This window comes from Lepidochelys kempii, chromosome 12 (assembly GCF_965140265.1).
Source record: "Lepidochelys kempii isolate rLepKem1 chromosome 12, rLepKem1.hap2, whole genome shotgun sequence".
Classification (NCBI taxonomy): domain Eukaryota; kingdom Metazoa; phylum Chordata; order Testudines; family Cheloniidae; genus Lepidochelys; species Lepidochelys kempii.
In genome coordinates, this window is record NC_133267.1 from 22,683,778 (window position 1) to 22,707,822 (window position 24,045).

The 24,045-nt window shown below is 40.0% G+C and overlaps 1 protein-coding gene across 1 annotated transcript in view; it reads right to left on the reverse strand.

Annotated features, from left to right (window-relative positions):
- Positions 1-5,869: 5,869 nt before the first annotated feature.
- The window catches only part of LOC140896277 (neural-cadherin-like), a 71,691-nt gene continuing 53,515 nt past the window's right edge, over positions 5,870-24,045 (reverse strand). Inside the window, exons 24-32 of the mRNA XM_073307833.1 lie at positions 21,662-21,789; positions 20,632-20,755; positions 19,168-19,348; positions 17,644-17,810; positions 16,743-17,007; positions 14,317-14,497; positions 12,174-12,418; positions 10,125-10,279; positions 5,870-6,378 (exon numbers count right to left, since the gene is read on the reverse strand). Coding sequence (XP_073163934.1) covers positions 5,953-6,378; positions 10,125-10,279; positions 12,174-12,418; positions 14,317-14,497; positions 16,743-17,007; positions 17,644-17,810; positions 19,168-19,348; positions 20,632-20,755; positions 21,662-21,789 — 1,872 coding nt within the window. The 3' untranslated portion in view covers positions 5,870-5,952. The remainder of the gene's footprint in view (positions 6,379-10,124; positions 10,280-12,173; positions 12,419-14,316; positions 14,498-16,742; positions 17,008-17,643; positions 17,811-19,167; positions 19,349-20,631; positions 20,756-21,661; positions 21,790-24,045) is intronic.

The following is a 24,045-nucleotide window of genomic DNA, read 5'->3' on the forward strand; positions in this document are numbered from 1 at the left end:
TCAGAGAGCCACTTTTTGTTTTTACGGTGAGGTGGGGAGGGAATGGCAGCAGCTTTGAAACCTGTCCTTTGTTCAAGTCTCCTATGTTCTTTCATAAAAAGAAAAGGAGTACTTGTGGCACCTTAGAGACTAACCAATTTATTTGAGCATAAGCTTTCGTGAGCTACAGCTCACTTCATCGGATGGGTTAGTCTCTAAGGTGCCACAAGTACTCCTTTTCTTTTTGCGAATACAGACTAACATGGCTGTTACTCTGAAACTATGTTCTTTCATGTAAGCTACGTCCCAGTGAAAACAGTTTTGACCTTCCCTTAAGCTTATTATATGACATGTGGAGTTAATATTTTTTTTTAAATCACCTTTATGGTTTGACAGCATATGAGTCACTTTTATTGAATTTCCAAGTTAATGATTTAGTAGTAGTGATTTTTCCCATCACCCAGTGCACTTAGCTTAAGTGAGGTCAGCAGGCTGTCTTAGGAAGTTACACTGACAGTAGTAAATATAATTTGCTTTGAGCCAGAGGGATCAGCTGCTGCTTTTTTTTTTTTTTTAATTTCTTAAATGTTGGTAATTTTATGTTGTAGAAAGACACATTTATTCTTTGGGGAGGAACAACAGAGAATAATTGTATATGGCAGGTGCCTTATTTGAATATGCAAGACCTCTAAGATAGGCATGATTTTAAAAATACAGAAATAAGTTCTGTTCTAGAAATGGGATATGCAGACATGAACAGGAATGCAGCAGAATCATGTCCCATTCCCAGTTTTGCTTTTGGTGCTTGACTAAAACAAACTTGCATGAATGGTGCAAGAGGCTTTTTGCTAGTAGAGTGACTTAGGGGCAAATCAGAGATTCAATGAGACTATGAATTTTAATTAATAGAATTTAATTATTATACGTAATATGTGTATATTGAATTTTCTAGACTAGGTTAAGTAGTCCTTTTTCAGTGTCTTTTCTTAATCAGGATCGTCCTCTCTCTAGTTCATCAAAAGTTATTAGTAGATTTTGCAAACCACTCAAGCAGACTCTCTCAAGAGATATAATGTCAAACTGTCTACTGTTTTACAAATCAGTGCAGTGTTCATAATTCTCCTAACTCCACTCCATGTGCTAAGAGTGCAAATGATGCCAGTCTTGCCTCTCTTTTGAATTCCTTGGTCTGGCCTAGTGTTACAAAGCTAATGGCAGCCGGTTTTTCAATGACTTGGCTACATGTTATACTTGGAATGTCATTTTAAAAGAAAAACCATGAAGATTAATTTATCTGACAGGCAGACAGATTAAATACTAATATCCACAAGATTATTTAAATTTCAGACCTATACAAGTATTTTATAGGAAATAAAATGTTCTTACTACATGTTAGAGTCTGTAAAGAACTTGGAAGGAGATTAGTAAAAGTACCAGATTATTGAAAATCCAACTACCTAGGGACCCACTGATTTTTTTTTTTAATTTACATTTTTTCTCTTTTCTGGCTGCAGGGCTTTTTGCAGTCAAGCCAGATGTCCCTGTTCTTGAGAGATGTCAGTGTCTCTCTATGATAAGCTTTTTTTGTTAAGAAATAGAGAAATATTTGTGCATAGGAAGGGGGAACAAACTAAGAGACAGGATTTCAGGGATTGCATGGTAATTAGAACAGCAACATACTAATTGAAGCAGATAAATGAATTATTAGCAACTCTAGTAGTAGGAAAGGTGGATTTTTTAAATTAGGGAATGACACCTGCAAACAATTATATCTTATTACGGCCATTAAGGATATTTATGTTATGTTCATTGAGCATTTCTTTCTGTTAATGATTTTCATACTATCTGACCTTTGTATTATTCTGCATGCACTCTAAGTGCTGAGACTGTGTGTTATATATATATAAATATGCCAGTCAGCTTCTTACAGTGTGCATGGTCACTTGTCTTGAATCACAAATTTCAGAAACAAATCAATGTGTTGCAAGGGAAAAAAACATTTATACCAAACTCTGTTCTTAGTGTGTATGGATCAAGTTGGGAGCAGGCTAACCGAAGCCACACTTATTCCAGTCATCTATATTTAAGATCATACAGTAGGCCTATGTATGCATCACCACTAAAGTGTGTTTGTAGCTACCTTGTGCCTCTTTTTTGCTCATCAAACCAAAACTAGTTTCTGCTAGGAAGAGTAAATAATATTGACCAGCATGGTGAATATGCTCAGTATTATGAGCACTATCCTAAAGTAACTGTTCTGATAACAGTGGCAGTTTTGTCTTTGTGAACAAGGATCAAGATTCATTTGATGGATAATAATCTAGGTCCAAGCAGCTAACCCAACAGAATATATATAACTAGGACATATCAGATATAGAATATTTATTATTAATACAGTGCCTTCAATGTGCCTGGTACTTTACAGGCAAATAAAATGACATAGTCCTTGCCCCAAGGAGCTTACAGGCTAAATTAGATTTAAAACACAACCAAAATGACAGCATATCATAGTTGTGGAGGAAAGGAATTTGGGGGCAGAGTCAGTGGTAAACACTGGGAGGGTATTTTTTGCTCTTGGAGGGGAGTAGGATTTTAGTGAATATCTACCTCCATTTGTACAGTCTGTGACTGCTACAGTCATAAAATACATAGAACCCAACATACTCAACCTGTTTACAATTGCAATATATTTATTTAATCGAACATTTCTTTCACACAGTTTTCTGAAACAGTTAAGTAAAATATTTTAAGTGTTTATCAGTAAAATTATATTTGGACTAAGTACTCTCTGAAAATGAAAAACATTAAGAGTGAATAAAGTATTCCTAGTTTATCTTTTCCAGATGAAAGGGCTACATCACTGGAGAATGTAATCCATTAGTTGGTTTCTGGGCACAAAATTCTCCAGCAAGTGTCACAAATGCACAGTATGTCTGTGAGGGCAAGATATTGCATGTGCATTTCTGACTTAAACTGAGAAATATGTGCAAATCAATATAGCCTGACAGATCTGTACTGACCCATATTCAGGTGAGCATGGTGATTTTGGTTTTAAGGGATTTTTTTTTGTCTTGTTGCAGCAAGAGACCGGAATAATGTTTGGTGCCTCAAAATTGATGCACCTGTTTCAGGTGGATAGCAAAAAATGTTCTGTACTGTAATACAACACAGACATTCTGTCCACTGTCACCCAAGCTAGAGGTGTCTCCCTCTGTCATATACCAAAAGAAATGGGGAGGTGAAGTTCCTTCCTCCTGGGTGACGACAGTGAATTTGGGGGAAGGCCATTGCTAGCTCTTCAGCCTGCACTATTTGGAATTTCACCACTCTATAGTCCAGATGTGACGTCTAATTTTTGCCTAAATATTAGATACTTTCAAAATCATTTCAACAGTTTAACTGAAAAGGATTTCACAATAAATATCACCGCTAAGTGGGAGAAGAGAGCCTGAGTTATTTTTCTCTACTTTTTCATAAAGGTAAGTGTGTCCCAGGACACTTTATAAACATTAGGATAAAATTTTTAAAAGTCACTCTGGCCCACTTTTTTAAAGGTAAAGGAATTTAGACACCCAACTCCCATTGATTTCAGCAGGGTGAGGTGCCCAAATACCTTTAAAAATCTGGGCCTTAGGCACTTAGAGCCCAAATCTTATTGCAAGTCAATGGGACTTGAGCTCATAAGGGTCAGATTTTCAAAGGTCTTTAGGCACACATCCAAGTGACTTTTTAAAATGGTATGGGGTAAATTTTCAGAAGTGCCTAACTGACTTAGAAGCCTAAGTCCCATTGACTTCCCAGGAGATGTAGACTCTGAAGCCCCAAAATCACTTTTGAAAATGCAAGTTGGGCTCCTAATTAATTTAAGGCTTCTGAAAATTTTACTTGGTGCTTTCATGGCTTCAAGATCCTGACATTAATGTCAATATCTTAGTTAATTTCTCCCCCTCCCCCTGTCATTTCTCCATTTCCAGCTTCTTAATTTCCCATCTCTTCTTGCTTTCCTCATAGCATCATATCTTATTGTTTTATGTGTCATGTACAGAAAAAAGTATGCAGCACTCAAACTTTATTCACATTCTCAACGTCAAAGAAACAGAACATATTCCTAGCTGTGCTGTTGCTGAAGTAAGTTAAACTTGACTTTACATTCGTATCAGTTTATAAATACAAATGCAGACCCAAGAAAGAAGATTGAAATGTATTGTACAGAGCAGTGTCAGTTTCCAATATTAATTGTTTAGCCAGAAATCCCATTCAGCATGCTAGCTAGTCAAAGAAAGTGGTTTCAAAAGGCTTGATCAGTTTGCAACATATCATAAAGCCATCTCTTTTGACTGAAGGGTTCCACCTACTATGATTGCCATGATGGTGGGGGTTTTCCCCTGCAGATGATTATGATTTTCTTGGAAGCACTGCCAGATTCTGAGTGCTGCATTATTGCTGTGATAGGTTGTCAGCCAGCATTTTGTGTTCTGGTATTCTGCTACTCAGTTTATGTTTTTGGGAAATTAGCCTCGATTCAAATTAGCCTTCTAGCAGGGTCTTGTTTATTACAAAATTCTAAGCTTTGGGACACCAGTGGGTGTGGGAGATTCATTTTAGGTATAACTGCCTTCAGTCAGCTGGGCTTTCAAAGAGGGGCACTTTTTCCAACACCATTAAAGAATAAACTATTAACCTGGAAACAAAATGAAAGTTTTTCTTCTAACTGAAAGCATTCTTTTTCTTCCCAGAAAGAGTTTGTTTCTCTAAACCCTCAGACAAGGGCAAAATGCAGCTCTTGCTCACACCCATGCTGCCACATTCTAGTCAGGGAGGTTGCATAGGCACAAACAAGATCAGGATATGGTCTGACATGTTTAGAGGTGCAGGTTTATCTACATGTGTTCAAAGAGCTCAAACTGGAACAGTGGCGCCAAAGCCTCACACTGGTGATGTTTAAGTCCAAATCTGTCTCAGTGCTTGGCAGTTTGACCACAATTCTGTAAGATGGCGTTTTAACAGAACAGTGGATCTGCAGCCCCAAGTTTGGGAAAAAGGATCTGGATTTAAACTATGTAGCTCAGGTTTGTCCTTAATCTTGGTTCTTGGGTATTACACAAAGAAAATCAGCTCTTGTTTTGTAAGCTTTAAGTGGGTTCTGGTATTTGTCACCAAAATTCCTAAATAGTTAGTTGATCTTTTTTAAAAAAAAAAAAATCAACTAACACCAAATGAAAGGTTTGGCTATAAGAAACTGACTTCATGCTTTGGGCTCAGGTTCAGCCTCTTTCTTTGTACCATGGCACTAAGTTACTAAGTTATAACCAAGTCACTAAGTTATAACCAAAGGTAAGACCCAATTCTGCCATTACCTAGACCGAGGCAACACCACTGGAGTGTGGGCTACTATGTTTAAGTGAACATTTTGTTCAAGCTAAGTTAATTCATAGGACAAGAGTGTATGCGGTACAATTTACATTTTAGGCCAGGAAGAGGAGAACAAAGGACACACTTTTCAGACAATTGACAAAAGTCCCACAGAGCATCATGTGAATGCAACATGTCTAGCCCTGGCTTCTCTTTGCATTCTAGAAGTTAACATGTTAGAACACAAAGACTGCGTCATATGGGAAGCCCTTCCTTATTAATATTAGTGTAGAAGATGTTTACTTCTCAGCATCATACACCAATTACTACTATTTAAAAGGTGTTCCAAGTTCTCATTTGTTTTTTTCAATTTAGTTGCTGGTCAAACAGGGAAAAGGCCAAGAGGTCTGGAGTTTTAACTCCTAGTTTATTTTGGAACATTATCTTCTAGATACAAACAAAGGCTCTTTAGGGGGCATTTGGACTGCATCCCTCCTCACCCATCAAATTGAAGAGGAATAAAATTCTGTGGAATAAATATATCAAAGTAGCAAGTGCATGAAAAACTGAATAGCCCTTCATGCTTGCTTTCAGAATTTCAAGCATAGTAAACATAGGAATCTATATGTCCTCTGTCTCTTTGTGTGAATACAGTTCACTTAATTTCTCAAACTTTGGTCCCCACTCTTTCATGTCATCATACACAGTCTCTTCATCCAGTCCAGAGGAATCCAGGGAACTGAGACTGCTGGCTACTGAGCTCTCTCCCTCTGTGTAATATACCTGTAGGGAATCATGGGGCAAGGCCTGGGGCTGCTGGTCAGCATCCCTAACAACATCTGACAGATAATGACCAAAGTCTTCACTGGTAAAGGAGGAGCTCCTTCTAGTTGCAGATGCTTTTAGCTGCTCCTGTGGGCTAGGTGCCACATTGCCGCTCAAGGAACAGTTCAGCTCTGATGGCTTCCCTTTCTTCTTGTAGAGAGAAAGAGAATAGGCTGGGCTAGTCTGAAGTGACCGCTGGAGTTCTGCCATGTTGTAAGCATCCTGGAGTGAGAAATCATCCCTGTTAAATGAACAGTCACTGTAGCCCCCAACTTTTTATGCTTTAATGGACTAACCATATTGTTGGCATGGAAAGAAAACATTCACAAATAGTCTTAGGTTTGATCTGAACACCACACTAGAGCATGAAGACAATCCAGGGTGCACTTTATTGGCCCATTAATTTAATTGCAGTGCATGGGGAGAGCTACAGGAATGCCAAAGACCACTTTACAGGTGTCAGTGAGCAAATGCAGCTTTCCCTTAATGCAGCTGTAACAGAGACATTTAGGTTTACCTTCACTGTATTTGTTTTTTCAAAAAAATGTATTTTTTCTATAGTATTGAGCAGGGTAAAATCTTTATGGACGTGAACAAACCTTGTTGCTTTGCTTCAGATTTGTGTCTACTTCCTTCTTTCTTGCCACTTCTGCCAACAGTGCTGATTCATAGGCAGCCTGTTCAAACTGAAGTTTAATTTTCTCTTAGTAGCTAAAGAAAGATGATTAAACTACCTCCAGTTTTCTGATTCAGATTTGGCTGTTGCTTGGCCTTTCATCAAACACTGCTGAACCCAGTCACGAGGCCGGGGGTGAGAAGTGGATATGTAGCTTTCAAGGAAAGGTGTTACATTCAAGATTGGACGGTATGGGGCTGAACACATGACTGAACCACTTCCCAGTTGGATTTCTGTTAAATTTATTTGGCCTGTGGAGCTAGTTAGCTCCCTTGGAAGTGGGAGGAGTGTGTGGGTCAGGTAGCTGGCAATAGGGTAAAGAATCTTTTGTTTCTAAAGCTGGCCATTGTTGCAGTGGTTGAAATGCTACTCCTGTCTGACAGTTATTTGAAGTTTCAGGCCAGTTCCAAGTGCACAACTGTCTTCATCACTAAAACAACCAGTTCAATAGACACTAATTGGTAGCAGCCTTGATGTGAGTTTCAGAAAATAGACAAAGCACAGATTATGTGGGTTATCTTTTCAGTCCAAGAGGTGGTTTTTCTAGGCACGTTGGCAGGCCCTGAGGGGAGTGATGTGTTTGAAGTGCCTATGCTATGCAGAACCTCTTATGTGGCTAAATAATAATTCTTTGAACATCTCATGCGTTTTATCTAAAGCTAGAGACCATCAGTCAGAGCCGTCAGTGTGTACATTCCAAAATACTACCTTTGCATCAGTGAAATTGTGCTAAAAAAAAGATTATCCTAATCTTAGGGCTTGTACATACGAGCACTTGTCAGTATAACTGATGACGATCAGGGGTGTGAACAAGCTACCCCCTCGAGTGACATAAGTTACACTGACCTAAGCACCGGTGTGGACATGGCTATGTCGGCGGGAGGGCTTCTCCCATCACCATAGCGACCGCCTCTTGCGGAGGTGGTTTTATCATGCCAATGGGAGAGCTTACTTCCCATCAGCACAGAGCATCTTTGCCCAATGCGCTACAGTGGTGCAGCTACTGTAGACTAGCTCTTAGTGTGTCTATGCTACGTTTCAGTCAGGGAGAGACGGCTGTAAAAAGTAAGAGCGCCTGGTCCTAAGAAATCCTGTGCTTGTGCCCGCCAGGTCTGCCGGATTGGACTCCAAAACTTTAATGTAACACAGAATAACTGCCTTCTTTCCATTCCAGAGAAGTTGCTGTATTTTGATGATGGTTGATTTGATATCTAGATGGCATGTTGAGCATGTTCATGTTTCCCTTCAGGATGAAAGGTACTAAATAAGTGTACACTATGTATAATTACTGTGTGACCTCATGGTGAATTTCTTACTCAGGCAAAACTCCCAAAATGGATAGCTGCCATTTTTGGCCCTTCCAAAATTAGGTGGGAGTGTGCCTGAGTAGAGTTAAGGATCGGGCCTTCAGTGAAGTTGGTCATATTAAAATCCTGTTTCATTGCTTTTTCTGTTTCTTAAAATAAAATGATAGATACCATTTCTTCTAATTATACACATCATTATCAGGCAATTTACAGTCCCAAAGATTATCCTTGCCCCTTGTTTCCCAGCCAGTGTTAGCTCAACACCAAACAATGTTAAGTATTTTACCCAGCAGTGTACTTTTTTCTGTAAAATTCTTATTCCTCTAAGGCACATTCCCCACATTACAAATATAGAAACTCAACGCGGATACCCATTTGTTTCTCCAGGCTTGCCCTCAAGCTAACAAATTCATACATGGTCTCTCTACTGTGCATACACTCTTATGTTCATTTGTTAAGATAACATTGGACTGCACCCATTTAATTCCTATGAAGTTGTGGGGTGCTCAGGTTTGAAATTCTGCACCAAGAATTAGGCACCCAAAATCAGTGGCCATTTATGAAGATTTTGACCAAGGTTTCCACGGTTTAAAAAAGCTGATTAATTTGGAAATGGCCTACAGTAAACAAGATCTCAGGGTGATCAATGTTATTTTCTCTGTGTGCTTCCACACTTTAAGATCATCTTTGATTGGGGGTCATTTGGTTGTTTGGATTTTGCTGCTTTATGAAAAGAACATGCTTTAATTCTTCTAAGGGAAACTCCTGTAGATCTGTCATACAAACACTATTTCCTCAATGTATGAACCATGTGTGGCAAATGTAGCAGAGGAAATAATCTTATTAAAACTAACAGGATCTGTGAACATAATTCCATATGCCACTTGCAAAATATCCCCCTAGATATTTAAAATGCATTCACAGTAATTCATCAAAAATTTGAGGACATTTTACAAGTGAGAGATTATTTTTTCAGCTGGCTCCCATAAATGTTCAATAGAAATGTTAATGCATAAGAACTCTTTGCATGCTTATTTATTTGGAAGTTTAATATTCAGATTTTAAAACTATGTTAAAGTTATGTTTTCTTTGTTCTGTAGCACTCATGGCATGCCAACCATAAGCTCAGAAATACTGTTGCACCTTCCACTGGATAAAATGAAGTGTTTTAAAACAGGCAATAGTCTCTTACTGTTTCTGACATAACAAACATTAAATGTTCAGCAAAATTATCTTTTTTTAAAAAATTAACAAATCTGTTATTATCTGTTACATTTCTTCTGAATAGCAATATAAGCTAAAACTCCGGTAATCCATGTGCAGGACAAATAGAAATGTGAGAATAACCTGTTTGGTGTGGCGTGTTGTATATTAAAAGTACAAAAACAGTTTTATACTCTGGTATTTGCTTCTCTTCCCAGGAGAGAGGAGAACAGAAGGGGCCCTGCTATTTTATTCCAAGAGCTAAAAAGCTTTAGCTAAAACAAGGATAGTACCAGCATCCCTTAATGAATAAAAACTGAGAGACTTTAAGGTGTAATAAGTCATGTTCTAATAACACACAAAATGTGGTAAGAAGTGTCATCAAAAGAGGTGGTCCTGAAGATTTCATGTTAGAGTTTTCGAAAACCTTATCGCTATAGCAGTAATTGCCACTGACAACGGCAGAGCCTCCAGAGCATGAAGCCAGAAAAGGATCAACCATAAATTCTTTAACTGCTAAACTCATCCTACAAGCATTTATAATCACTCACAGGTACTTCAGCTTTAAGGCAAATTAAACTTTTATAGACCTTTATGTATCCATTTGTAAAAAAAAAAAAAAAACACATGCAACCTTACAAATAGGTTCATTGGTTGCTTGCGGTAATGTAACCAGCAGCACGGAGGCTAAGGGTAAAGTACAACTGAAACCACTGTATTTCATTAGTGTGGAGAACCACTAGCCCTCTTGTATCATATTCATTTAATGGAGTGATCCTTACTTGATCTTGCTCCCCACCCCCTTCTTCATTATAGTTGAGGATATTTTCTCTTATGTCCTCCAAGTCATCATGATAGGCAGAGACATGGTAAACTCCTCCATTCAAACCTTTGTGACTCTTCCAGCGAGTCCACAGGAAAGCACCACTGAACAGAACTGTGTGAGCACATGGGAGTGAAGCAGAGAGTGATCATTCAGAAATGAAGCAGAGAATAACACATTTTTTAAAAAAAACACTGCAGTCTGCTAAAGACAGTAACTATCACTGGATATTGCACTGCCAGACTGAAGTCAGAACTGAAATGGTAGAACGGCTTCAGTCTTCACACTAAGTGCCAGAGTCTGCTCTCACATCATTGTAAACCAGAAGTAACTTAATTGAAATCAGTGGCCCAGATCCTCAAAGGTATTTATTTAGATGCCTAACTCCCACTGATTTCAATCGAAGTTAGATGCCTAAGAACCTTCAAGGATTTGGGCCAAAGTAGGTATATTGATTTAAAGCCAGTATAAAGAGAGAGGATTCAGGCCCTTTAAAAGTCAAGTCCATAAAATCATCTGCAGCTGTAGAGGTCAGCTCTCCTTTTGCTTTGAGCATTACTTCCATTAACAGTAAGTGTAGTTACACGTGATATCAAAGGGAGAAGGAGAGGCCTTGAGGTTTTCCTTTATTACAAAGTTAGTAACAACTGAAGAACTGAATAGCATGCAGAAATGGTTATTTGAGACTAAAATATCTGTTTACCGTACTGACTTGGACAGACTTGATGCTTAACAGAAAATGCATACAAAGATGTAGAACAAAAACTGATGCAGATGAGTTCTGAGGAACAGATACAATTCTGTGAACAAGAACAGAAATGAAGCATAAGACAACATGAGACAAAGGGAAGAGATTGTGTCTCACACACTTTATTAGAAAAAATAATTCAGGCACATTTTTATGCCTTAACATCTGCAAATTTAAATAATTAGAAAAATTGTGTTTAGTTGCAATTTACATGCTGAAAACTGTAAAAATGTCTACTACATTGAAGATGTTTGTTAACATTATGTAAATACAAACTTGTAGACAGTGTGTTACCATCTCCACTGTAAAACACACACAATAAAATCCTCTCTTAATGCCCAGTCCTGATCCTATTGAAGTCGATGGCAAAACTCCACAGCAATTTCAATAAGAACAGGACAGGGCCTTTATTGTATAAAATTTAAAATGTACTTGCTATGAGAATGAACATTTTTATAAATTGGTCATAAGTTTTATTTTGAAATTTCTGTGTTTAAATTTTCATTCTTCAGTTTACCAGAATGTGATGTATAGATCTTACCATATGCAACAATCCTTTGCCAATTTTTTTTAATGGAATCTGATTTTGAGATACTCAAGTATAACAAAAATTCTTATAAAAAAACAGCAACTTCTGATTTATTTACATTGTGATAACTTACAATTGGCCAGATATTAAAAATAAACATGCTCCTAGCCTGGATCCAGAGGCCAAAGTCTTCTCTCAGTGACAATTTATTTCTCATGTAAGGTGACCAGATGTCCCGATTTGATAGGGGCAGTCCCGATTTTTGGTCTTTTTCTTATATAGACTCCTATTACCCCCCACCCACTGTCCCGATTTTTCACACTTACTGTCTGGTCACCCTATTCTCATGGGCTGAAATATCTATTCCATGCCTAGCTGCATTTTAAATAATGACTTTCTCCTAGCAATTTTTTTTCTAGCTTTGACTGAATTTGCATCTACCTGTACCTTCTGAACAGTTTCTTGGCAATGAAATGCCACAAAATCAGGAAACTGCAAGGGCTTTCCTCAGCTGAATCAATGCCAATTAACAATATAACTTTTGTGCACAGGGGGATGAAAAGTGACAGTGTTGGTGGATGAAACAGAGAGAAGGACAAAACAGTAAAGGCAGAGTCCAGTCTCCACAAGGAAGCAAATTCTTCACAGAAAGACAACATGGATCAGTGTCCAACGGAGAATAGATAAATTAAATCACCAAAGGTAGTATAAGATGTAGTTGCCATAACTACCTAAAAGTGCCAAAAAGCAAATGCAGATGGCAAACATGGAACTGAAACTCAAGCCTGCATCCTTGTGAAAGATTGCCAGTGTGATTTCACAGTAACGGCCAGTATAGCCATCAGGGCAATGACATCGGAACTTGGTTGGAGACTGGGAGATACACGTGCCAAAGTTACAGGGTCTTTTAGCACATACAGTGTGGACACAGTGCCTGCCTGTGGCATTCTCTGTGATCAGATGTCCCGGAGGGCAACTGGAAAGACAAAAGCAGAGTAAACCAACAAAAATCTTTGATAACAGTCAGCAGACATGAAAGAGAGCACTGAAAACCCTATGCTAGCCTTGGGACACATGCTGTATATCTGAATTAGGCTGACCAGATAGCAAGCATCAAAAATCGGGACAAGAGGTGGGGAGTAATAGGTGCCTATGTGAGAAAAAGACCCAAAAATCAGGACTGTCCCTATAAAATCAGGACATCTGGTCACCCTAATCTGAATACAGTCTTCTGAGTTGTTTTATGCCAAGGTAGCTCCTACTCTTGCAGTGCTTACCCACACAAATAGTCTCAGTGAAGTCAGGGAAGGGGCTAAAAGAGTTCTTCTCTTCAGTGAAACATAGACGAAAATAATGAGGCTCACTCCTCCAGACCCTTACTTGTGTGAATGGACTTGGGGATGCCAGTAGTCACACTGGCTCCAGTGAAACTACCTGCATGAGCAAGTGTTTGATCAAGTGCAGGATTTGCAGCTCTATCCAAGTGCCATAAAATGATGTTAACCTCTCCTATGTTTTCCCCAGCTCAGTGAATCTCCAAGCCTCTAGAGCTTTAAAGCATTTGTGACAAAAAACATCTCTACAATTCTCCTTATTAGAACAGTGCTAGTAGAGTAGTATACAAAGGCGTTGTCTTTACTGCAAAATTAACTCCAGTTGTAACTCAAGTGTTCCTAACTCGAGTCTCATCTACAGAAAAAACCCCATTACTTGAGAGTGGTGGTGCTTTTAACTTGAGTCAGCTGGCACATCAGGGGGTACAGGCTACAGCTCTAGTTAGCTAGCACAACTCATCAACAGCTAACAATCACTCTGCTGTTTCGCAGCATGACTACATTCATTTGCGCTAGGCTAACTCAAGAGGTGTTAACTCGGTGGAGGTAACTGGAGTTAATTTTGCAGTGAAGCCAGCCTTAGAATGAAGAATGAGCCGATGTTTCCATCTTAAACCATAATTTTTAGAAACACTCTGGCTCTTCGAAACTGCATCCAGCTGTACCTTGTCATATAGATTGTCAGCCTAAACACAAGTATTTTCATGTTTTCAGTTTTCTCCTGGTTATAAAATATACTTTTGAGCTAGGTTCAGATGTCTTGTTTGTTTGTTTCTTTGTTTTAAGGTATTAAATTTGTCAGGAGTTAACTCTGAATATGGATTAAGCCCCTTTAGGTTTTGCAGGAAAATATGTTCTGAAGGTGACTGACTCTTTTGATTTGAGAAACAGGGTTTTGTGTTTTTTAAAAAGTCACTTCAAGCATCGTCACAATTTTGATTATCCCATAATAATGAATGTACATGGTAGCACTCCTGCTTGAACTTAGTATGACAAGATACAGCATTCACTATAGATCATATCCTCTGATTTATGCCTAACATTTTCTACTGTTTAAAGGGCATCTGACACACAAAAACAATGTTTATATACAGGCTATCTTCAGAGCTGCTCATTTTAGAAATCTAGTAGCACAGTCATTCCATATTACTTCCCAATTTCAGTTTTCAGAAAGTGGGTCAAATTGTTCTGTATTTGCAATACTCCATGAGCAGCTTTAATAGAGCAGAAAGCCAAATGCTCAGCTGGTGTTAATCTGTTTATCTTAATTGCAGTCATTGGAGATACACCATTTTATACCAGTTGAGGAGCTGGTTGAAAGGGACTGTGCTCTGATTTACATCAGTAAACTCTACTGAAGCTAATGAGGTTGCAGAGGCATAAACAAGGGTAAAATTTGGCCCTGTATTTCACTGTTGTTTTAACTGGATGATGCAATACAGAGGACTTTCTAGTGGCAAGATTCAACTTACATACTTTTCAGCATCCAACCCTCCCACGTTGCCGTGGCATTTTTTATGCTTTTGCTTCCCCCAATTACCTGCATTCATGCATCATCCACAAGTCAATACAAATAAATGGCTGGCTACAGGGGTTGTTCCTACAAGCCTCTGAAGAGCAGCCTTCTTTCACTCCTTGGGCACTTAATACTGACACCAGCTCCTTAGTATGAGTATCCAGAGGCAGCCTGTAGTTATTAAATCTGACATCCTTCATACATCCTAAGGCAAAAAACAAAAGGGACTTGGGTTTTGAAAGCTATTCAGCAAGAAGTACTATTTGAAACAGCTGTCAGTACTATCAGACTGAGCATATGTTATATTTAGAGATGGGCCGAAGCCACAAAGTTATTTTCCAAAACTTTAGGGGAGTCTGATCCATCCCATTAGATATGGGCCAGATCCCAATATCCAAATTTTGGAGTTGCATCCCGATTATTATCCAGCTCCCTATCTGATTGAGTGAAAGACACCTGTGCCAGTTACCAATTCACCATTTTACTATGATTTCTAAGGGAGGGTTCAAATCGCAAGAAGGAAAGAGAGTGTGCTCCTCCAGTGTTTACCTGTGTCTCAGGGTGTGTGTGTGAAAAAGAACTATATTAAGGTTCTCTTTCATACAAGAAAAAAAAAGACCAATAATGACTGAGGAGGCTGGGGATGCACTACCAATAAAAAATTACAATACTGACTGGATTTGTAAACAGAATGTAGGACCCAGGTGCATATATGTCACACCAGGTTTTGGGACTCCCTCTCCTATGTTTCACCCACCAGAGCATCCCTTCTCTCCCCAGAGATGTTACTGTCTTGTCACAGGAGGATTAACTGAAGGCCAACCTCTGGTCACGAAGATGGCAGATGTGTGATGCACAGATTATACGTTTGTCTGTGCAGTATTGTACAGTGTAGTGGGGTATGTGGATTGTATGCCAATATTGAAGATACAGTACAATCCCACACCTGCATGGAGGATGAGTGGAAATATGAGGGCACAGTAAAGGTTGGTTTTGGTACCCATGGCTCCGTGTTTCTCTGCTTCCCCTTTTTGTAACCTTAACTTCGCATTTTCTGTTTTCATGAGAGTTGTTTGCATTTTAATCTACAACATTATATTAAGACCTTTTTCAATCAGTTGTTGATACATATTTAAAACCTTAACTCTAGTTTAAGGAACGTTTTAGCCTGTCCTAGTGGAAGTTCCAGTTGACACCATTATAAGCTTTCAGCTGGGAGACCTGAGCCTCAGTAATCCAAAATCCACATAGCCTATTGCTGTTTTCCTAGCAGCATTTAAAGTTAAGAAAATCTGTTTTGCAATGTGCTGTGCAATGAATAGGGCCCTACCAAATTCATGGTCCATTTTGGTCAATTCAATGGTTACAGGATTTTAAAAATCATAAATTTCATTATTTCAGCTACTTAAATCCAAAATGTCACGGTGTTGTAATTGTAGGAGTCCTGACGCAAAAAGGAGTTTGGTGGGGAGGGGTTGCGGTGCTGCTACCCTTACTTCTGCGCTGCTGCTGGTGGCGGCGCTGCCTACAGGCCTGAGCAGCTGGAGAGCGGCGGCTGCTGGCCGGGAGCCCAGCTCTGAAGGCAGAGCCACCGCCAGCAGCAAGGCAGAAGTCAGGATGGCCTGGTATGATATTGCATCCCTTACACCTCTGCTACTGGTGGGATGCTGCCTTCAGAGCTGGGTGCCTGGCCCATAACTCTCTGGCTGCCCAGCTCTGAGGGCAGTGCAGAAGTAAGGGTGGCAATACCATGACCCCACTAAAATAACCTTGTGACTCCACCTGCAGCTCCCTTTTGAGTCAGGACCCCCAATTTGAGAAACGCTGATCTCCCCCGTAAAATCTGTATAGTATAGGGTAAAAGCACACAAAAGACCAGATTTCACAGTGGGAAACCAGATTTCACAGTCTGTGACACATTTTTCATGGCTGTGAATTTAGTAGGGCCCTAGCAATGAACAATACTTCTCACAAGAAGGTAATTCACCCAGCAGTGTAGGGGCAACAGATGCCCCAAATGTAGAGAACTGCTACGGTTCTGCTTTTTAGGCTTGGGCAGCTGCAAAATGGATGCACATGGCAGATCCAGGCTTGCATATCTAATTCAGGAGGGAAATTTGCAGTACGACTGGAGGGGGTTGAAACCAGTGGATTTCCAATTATACACAGAACCTGTTGCCACAAACCTCTGGATAGGTGGTATGCAGGAGTCACTGCCCTTGTTTTAGCCCAGTGGCTGAAGTATAAGCTGTGGATGGGGCTTTTCCTGTACCTTTCCCCTAGGTATGGGTGGATTTTGACTTTCTTGACAAATCCCCACAAAGTTGCCTTGCAAAAAATCCGTTCAACTCAGGCTTTGTGCCGAGAAAGTGAACTTCACTTAATGTGCACACATCATATCAATAGGCCTTCTACATTCTTATGCCCCAGTTAAACCAAGAGTTCCTTACCTTGAAAACTTCGGTTCTGATTGACAGGGTAAGTGTTTCCAAGGACCAACCTACTGGGATCAATCACAATCTCTTTGCATACTCCTGCTGCTCTCAGGATTTCTCTCTTCCCACCTCCTTCATAAAGGCGAAGGGTAAATTCGTTTTCAATTCTCTCCAGGGTGATATGATGCCACTCACCATTATCAATGTTGTAGGAGGGAAGGTTTACAGCATAGTCTCCATCGCCCAGGTTATATGAGACCATTAAGAATCCCTGAACAACCTTGTGGAAGAAAATCACAATCAGTCCTGTATTTGATCTGTCAGGTTACTTCAACCAAACTTCTTTTAACTAATGAACTATCTTGACAAAAACGTTTACTTAAACTTAGACAAAGACAATGGACTGGCTCAGGGGGTTAGGAATGTGATTCTGTCACATCTATGTTGCCAGTTCAGTCCAAGTTTTGGAATAGCCTTCCAAGGGAAGCAGTGAGGGCGAAAGATCTATTTGGCTTTAAGATTTAAACTTGATAAGTTTATGGAGGAGATGGTATGATGAGATAACATGGTTTTGGTAATTAAATATTCATGGTAAATAGGCCCAATGGCCTGTGATGGGATATTAGATGGAGACACAGGACTAGATGGATCACTGTTCTGATCCCATTGTACACCGATGTAACTCCACTGCAGCCAATGGGATGACACAAGTGTACAGTCAGTTTAACTAGTGGAGAATCAGGCCCACTTTACTAGCATGAATTAACAGAATTGTACAGTACAGATTTTCAAGTAGTATTTTACTTGCTAGGGCAGCGTACAGCACAAAAGTACTCTCTTATCCATGTTTCACTGGGCTACACATGAGCTGGAACTGAATTCACTCTGTGCTGTGTGTCCAAGACTATTCACTAACCTGCAGGGTGATGTGTTCATCCTTGGCTCGGGAAGACATGCTCATGATGACACTATTGGGCTGTCGTGTCCTGACCGTCACCTCTAACAGCGTCCTGCGGGCAGGCACAGAAACGGGAAGCAGATACCGAATGTGGCTCCCTGGCCCAAAGGAGTATTCTTTGGCAACTAAGAAATTCAAAAACTTTTAAAAATTACCCTAAGCAGGAAAAGAGCGATGTAAGTAAAATAAAGAATTTCTCCAAATTAGTGTAAACAGCCCAATGAAATGGTCTCCAGTGCTGACATAACATGCCTTTTTGGGGAAGTCCTTCAAGACTTTGCCACTGCTCTCCCAGTAGCTCTTCCCTGCCTTCATTTTCAAAGACATGGTAGATTCTTCCACTGAGTAGGGTTAAGCGCATCTCCATCTGGATCCTGTTAATGCTGCTGTTTAAAATGCTCAGAGGGGGTTAACAGAAAGTAACAGGAGGTCCTCCCTCACACTGCTCCTTCCCCCAGGGACTGAGCATATTTTCTGCACAGGGATCCCTACCCAAGTGACTGAGCCCAGTGCCTCCCCAGCACTCCTCCTCTTTTCCCAGCCTGCTGACCAAGGACCAGTCCATGTAGCTCCATAACTAGAAATGAATATTTTAATTGTTTTTAAAGCATGTTTACAGCAGCGCCTTTAAAATTAACACAAGTTAGATAAGGCCTCATTTAGCAACACAATGGAAATGCCTTTTACTTGTGCTCAATTAACTCTTCTTTTTCTCCAGCAATCGACTGAATTCCTTTTTGAACTCCTGCTTCAGAATGCAGATCAAACACAGTCTCTCCTGTCTGCCCACAGTCTCTGACCAAGACAATGGGAAGAGGATGAGGACACATTTAAATCAGTGTAACAAATCTGTGGCTACCTAGGACTTTATGGTTGTCACTTTGCTGCAAACATTGGCCACCTGGAGGCAGCAGGGATGGAACTCAGATCCTCCTGCACCAAAAACACAGACCTCTTGGCCCTAGAAAATAATATCCTTTTGATGTTAGCAGTACAGTGCTTATGACACGCAGCTGAGCAATTCTGATTCTGTCCCATCCCAATTAGTGAGTGTGTAACACCGACAGACCCTAGTCGATGGCGGGCGGGATCGAACCTGGAGCCTCTGGAGCTTAGTGAATGAGCCTCTACTGCATGAGCTAAAAGTCAACTGGCTCTTAGCTAAGGCTGTAGAGCAGACTCACCTCTCTCTAAGTGGTCTTGGTGCCACCAGATAGGACAGAACACCACACCCAGTTGCATAGATACCATCAGTGTAAAAGAGACGATCTGGTGATGAGGAAGACATTTCACAAAGGAATTAAAATGAGGGGTGGGATTAACAAAAAATACCCAACCAAAAAATTAGAATATGATCCTGGGCAATCAGTATGTTCAAAGCCTTATCAAAAGTGTCATTAATTGTGAACATCTTAAGGGTACTGTTCCATAAACTGCACCATCACAGCCATCAATAACATCATAGAGAAAAAAAGACTTCACCTTTATCACATCTGTAGCCATAGTAACCTGGCAAACAGTGACAGCTGAATGAGGCCCACTCGCCAAGACATCTCCCATGAATGCCACAGGAAGAGGAGCCCGTGGCCTCACAGCTCCCATCTGTCAGTGCACAGCCAGGGGAGCTATTCAGGGACTCTGCAGGAGATTCAAGGTCATACACCTTAAAGAGAAAATCAGAGAACATTGTGACTTCATTTTAACAAGCAGTTAAACTTTATCCCAGAGATCAATAGCTACACTACACCACACTGTCTGTATAATTCTAATTTCTCTCTTTTGTAGAGCTGAAGCCATGTTTTGTTTTAAAAGGCACTAGTTTTTGACATGTTTAATAAATGTTTGACTTTTAAATATTAAACAACAAGGGTCATATTTTGCATACGGATACGCTCAAGCAACACACACTGACTAAAGGAAAACTCCAGCATTTAAAATAAAGCTGGCATGGATCTATATATATTTCATTAACATTCAGAAATTCCTTGTGGGGGAGTTAGGGAATGTTACCTGGCAGGATAGATGGATAAATAATAGAAGGTGGGACAGTAGGAGATAAACAACAGCACAGTCTGGGTCTCACAGAAACATCTGCTTCCAGGTAAGAGAGAGGGTTTTATGTTAATTATACTATCCATGAAAAAAAAAAAAGCCAATACCATTGTGCCTGATATAAGCTGAGATGAATCTGACATTTAATAGAAAAAACCCCAAGTGGTGGTTTACTTTAATGGGAGCTGCACATGTGTATCTGAAGCCATGATGTGTGTCTCTAAAGTTTCATCTACCTGTTCAACCAACATTATAACAGACTGGAAGCTGGCTTTTGCTGTTCCCCAGTGGACTCCCACATTGCCAGAGAAGCACAAATGACAACACATTTCATCAAGCTGGCTGGCCTCAGTGTGAATCAGAGATGCCAACTGTCATTAAACCCATAAATGGTATATTCTATTGCTTTATATATGGTAACAAATTTATCTAGCTTCTACATCTTCATAGCGTTGCTAAGCAAAATGATCACCTTTATGGCAATTTGTGGAGGTTACAGCCTACTCAAGAGTCCTAATGACAACTACTTTCCCATGATTTAGCATTATTTGAAATGACTCATCAGCCTAAGACCTTAACATTATATTCTCTATTTGCTATTCAATGTAAACGACATATCTTGTACATTTCCGCTGCTGAACATATAACAATTGCTCAAAAAAGGGTAAAAAATAAGTATGTAGGCAACTCATTGAAAATAAGAGATGCACTATAGGGCCAATCCTGCAGGAAGCTACTAAACCCTTATGGGGTCAGTCCATTACTAATCAGAACCAGAAGAGTGTCTACATCTTCAGAATACAAATCCCATTTCTCATACAAAATTCCTAAAACTCTAGACCCAAAAGTAATACATCTTTACAAATGCAAAAATCATGACACCTCCTCTCTTACCTGAGTATCCAAGATTAAATTGCGCAGGCAGCCAGTAAAATGCTTGTGCTGTAACTGAGGGTATGAATACGGAATTGATTCCTTTACACCACCCAGCTGAAGAACTTGGATCACATCCAAATACCTTTGAACAGTGAGATGCATAATAAAAATGAATATAAATGGGCATGTTTTACCTTAAAATACATACACTGCAGTATAGGGAAGATAAATAACACCACTCTTGCATTTCCAAAGAATAAATTTGAGGAATGGCAACTTTCTACAAGGATAAGAAAAACTAAAAACCAAATTTTCTGCTAGTGTAACTCCACTGAAAACAATGGAGTCACCCAGAAGAGAATTTGGCCCTAAGGATTACATATGGCATTTTCAAGTTTAGCACTGAAGTGGTGGGAGTTTTAAGGTGTTACAATCTACGAATCAGACTTCAGGATTACAAATTACTCTCAGTTATATAGATTGGCACCATTAAGGTAATCTTACTGAAGTCATACAATCACAGAAGTGTAGGGCTGGAATTACTCCAGATTTACACTTGTATAATTGACAGCTAAATTTGCCCTTACACATTTATGTTTGTTACTAGTTTTAATTGAGAATTTACAAGATTTACAGTATTGAGCACATAAAATCTGATTTAGTTGGGGTCCAACCCTGCTCTGTTTAAAGTCAATGGAACAAATTTGTTAGTAAGGTTTGGAGTAACAGGTCCAATAACTGTTTAATAATTAAGGAGTGTCTGTCGGGTGAGGGAGAATAATCGTGTGGTAAAGGCATAGTACAGGAGATATGGATTCTGTTCCTGGATCTACTAGGGACTTGATCTATGACCTTGAGCATATCACAAACTCTGAGGTAGGTTAGTTCATTAATGTTTGTATAGCGCTTTGAGATCCTTGGATAGAAAACACAGTAGAAATCCACAGATGTCTTCTGAAGCATTAACAACCCTCCTTTCATCTTTATAAATTAGATGTTCAAAGATATTAAATTATTTTTCAGTTAATCTCCAGAAGTGCACTGTTACCTTCCTCTTTGTGGAATAGTCTCCGTGACCTCACAGTTTGTGCGGTCTTCAGTTGACAACCATTTACCTGGTCCCTCTATCTCTGAAACGATAGCTGCACTGCAACGATCCAAAGTGAATCGAACATCCTGCACCAAAACATATAAGGCTACTGTCATACCATAAAATGAAGAATTACACTGTGCTTCACTGAACTGCTTCAAACCTTGTACTGAAGTTTTAGCCATTTCCCTCTCCCTTGCACTATGCAAATGGCAGTTCTGGGCAACTGGGTGCCGGAAACCGGAGTGTTACAGGACCTATATTCACCCTACCAGTAGGTTGCTAGGCCATGCCAGGGACCCACACTAACCTTGTCATTTGTGATTGCAGGAGACATTGTGAGGAGGGTCAATGTCTGGATCTGCAAGCTTTCTATTGCGCATTGGGCCAGCGAGATGGTGACTAGGTCAGCAGGTGGATTACAACTGAGATTCAAGGCTGAAGCTGTATGCCTGTGATGATATGGCCGATCAGCTCACGCTCCTTCTCACTTGATGATGGCTGGACTGCAGTCACCAAATGTCCTAATTTTTCACCTTAGTGTAAATGATCTTGGGGCTTGCACCAAACTGAATTTAAGAATTAGCATTCAGAGGGATGTGGAATTGATTAGAGAGTGGAGGTTACACACAAGACTGGTTTGGTCAAGGTTGCTTGCAAAGCAAGTTTGGCAGGAAGCTGTCCATCCAGCCCACGGCCTGAAAAAAATGTTAACTGGGAACTGGCTAGTTTAATTTTCAGAGTAGGTGGCTCAGAGATCACACACAGAGACATCCAATATTCAAGGCTCAAGCTTTTTAGGGGTGACAAAGTTCCTCTCTTGATGTGGGGGCAGACATTTGGCTCCATGACCTTAGGGACTGGATCCAGGCAGGAAATCGCTATGGTTGCCAACCCTCAAGGACTGTCCTGGAGTCTCCAGGAATGAAAGATTAATCTTTAATTAAAAATTATGTCATGTGATAAAATCTCCAGGAATTCATCCAACCAAAGCTGGCAATTCTAGAAATCGCTACCAAGTAGTGTGGGTCAGGATGTGACCCTAAATGTGATACTAATTGGCGGTGTCCTCAGTGGCCAGCACAGATAAGACTAAAAAGGACCAGTCTTCCAGAAGTAAGTGGGACCCAGCATTGCACTGGTGGTCCTTTTGCCTATGGAAAAAAGGGGAGACCTGAAGTCTTCGCTGACTGAGGTCCTGGTAATCTCTACCCCCCCCCCCCCACACACACACACAATTAGGGGGAGATGAAGAGGATTTGGAAGTGAATTGAGTCCTAGGGGAAGGCACAGGCAGGTCTACCCCAAATTACTGGTTGTATGGTATCCTGAACTCAGATAATCTCCTGGCGTCAGAGAACAGGAATGCCCCTCCCCAGTGTTAAATACCTAAAGTTGTACCCTGTTGATTAAAATCTATCCTCTGTGTCTTGTGTTCATTTGTCTGTGTGTCCTGATCAATAAAGGGTTTTGCCATTTTCTGTGCCATTTTCTATATTACAACCAAAGGCAATATATAAAAACACGAAGAAATGGACATGCAACTGTGCATTTAATTTGTGCATTTGATTACAATAGTCACACTCACAAAATGGATAATTGCACTTGCAAATGGATAATTTGGCACATTTGTGCACACAATTAACTGAGTGGAGACTACAAAGATGTTAGTTTATTTGTGAAAATTAACATTGCATCTACAAATTGCATGTATTTGTGTGCCTACTTTTAAAAAAAATCTGACCCTAAACTGTGCAAATGTATAAGATCAGTAAATGTCTTACCAGATAATTTCCTTTCTGCTAGCAGAATCTCCCACAACTCTGATACATATGGGCTATTCCCTCCTGTCTGCAGTTTCCAGAGGCAGTTCAAAGCTGTTGGACAGCCCATGTTAGCCACTCTACCTTCTCCAGCTTGCTGCCAGATGATTCATTCTAAAGCTGTGATTAGTAACAGTAACATCAATGTGAACAAGTAAACTACAGTAGGCTATAGCCTACAAGCATAGCTATCAAAATTAAATATTGTCCCTTGGCTAGGAAGCCAATCAGGGAGCTTAGAAGTGTGTGAGACGCTGCTAGCAGAAAGGTAATTGCCAGATAAGAAATTTAGCATTCTGCAGCTCAGTGTGTCTCATAATTCTGATATGTATGGGGTAACTGCAATATCAGAATCCTTGAGATTTTTGCTGTTTTTGACACGAGCTAAACCTTGTCCACATGGAGTATTAGGCCTTTAGTGTTGAAGTGGCAAGTCATGACAGTTTTAGTAAGGCATGCAACAATACTTGCATGCCTTACGCGGTCCAAAATGGCATCCCTCTATGCAGCATGACCTCA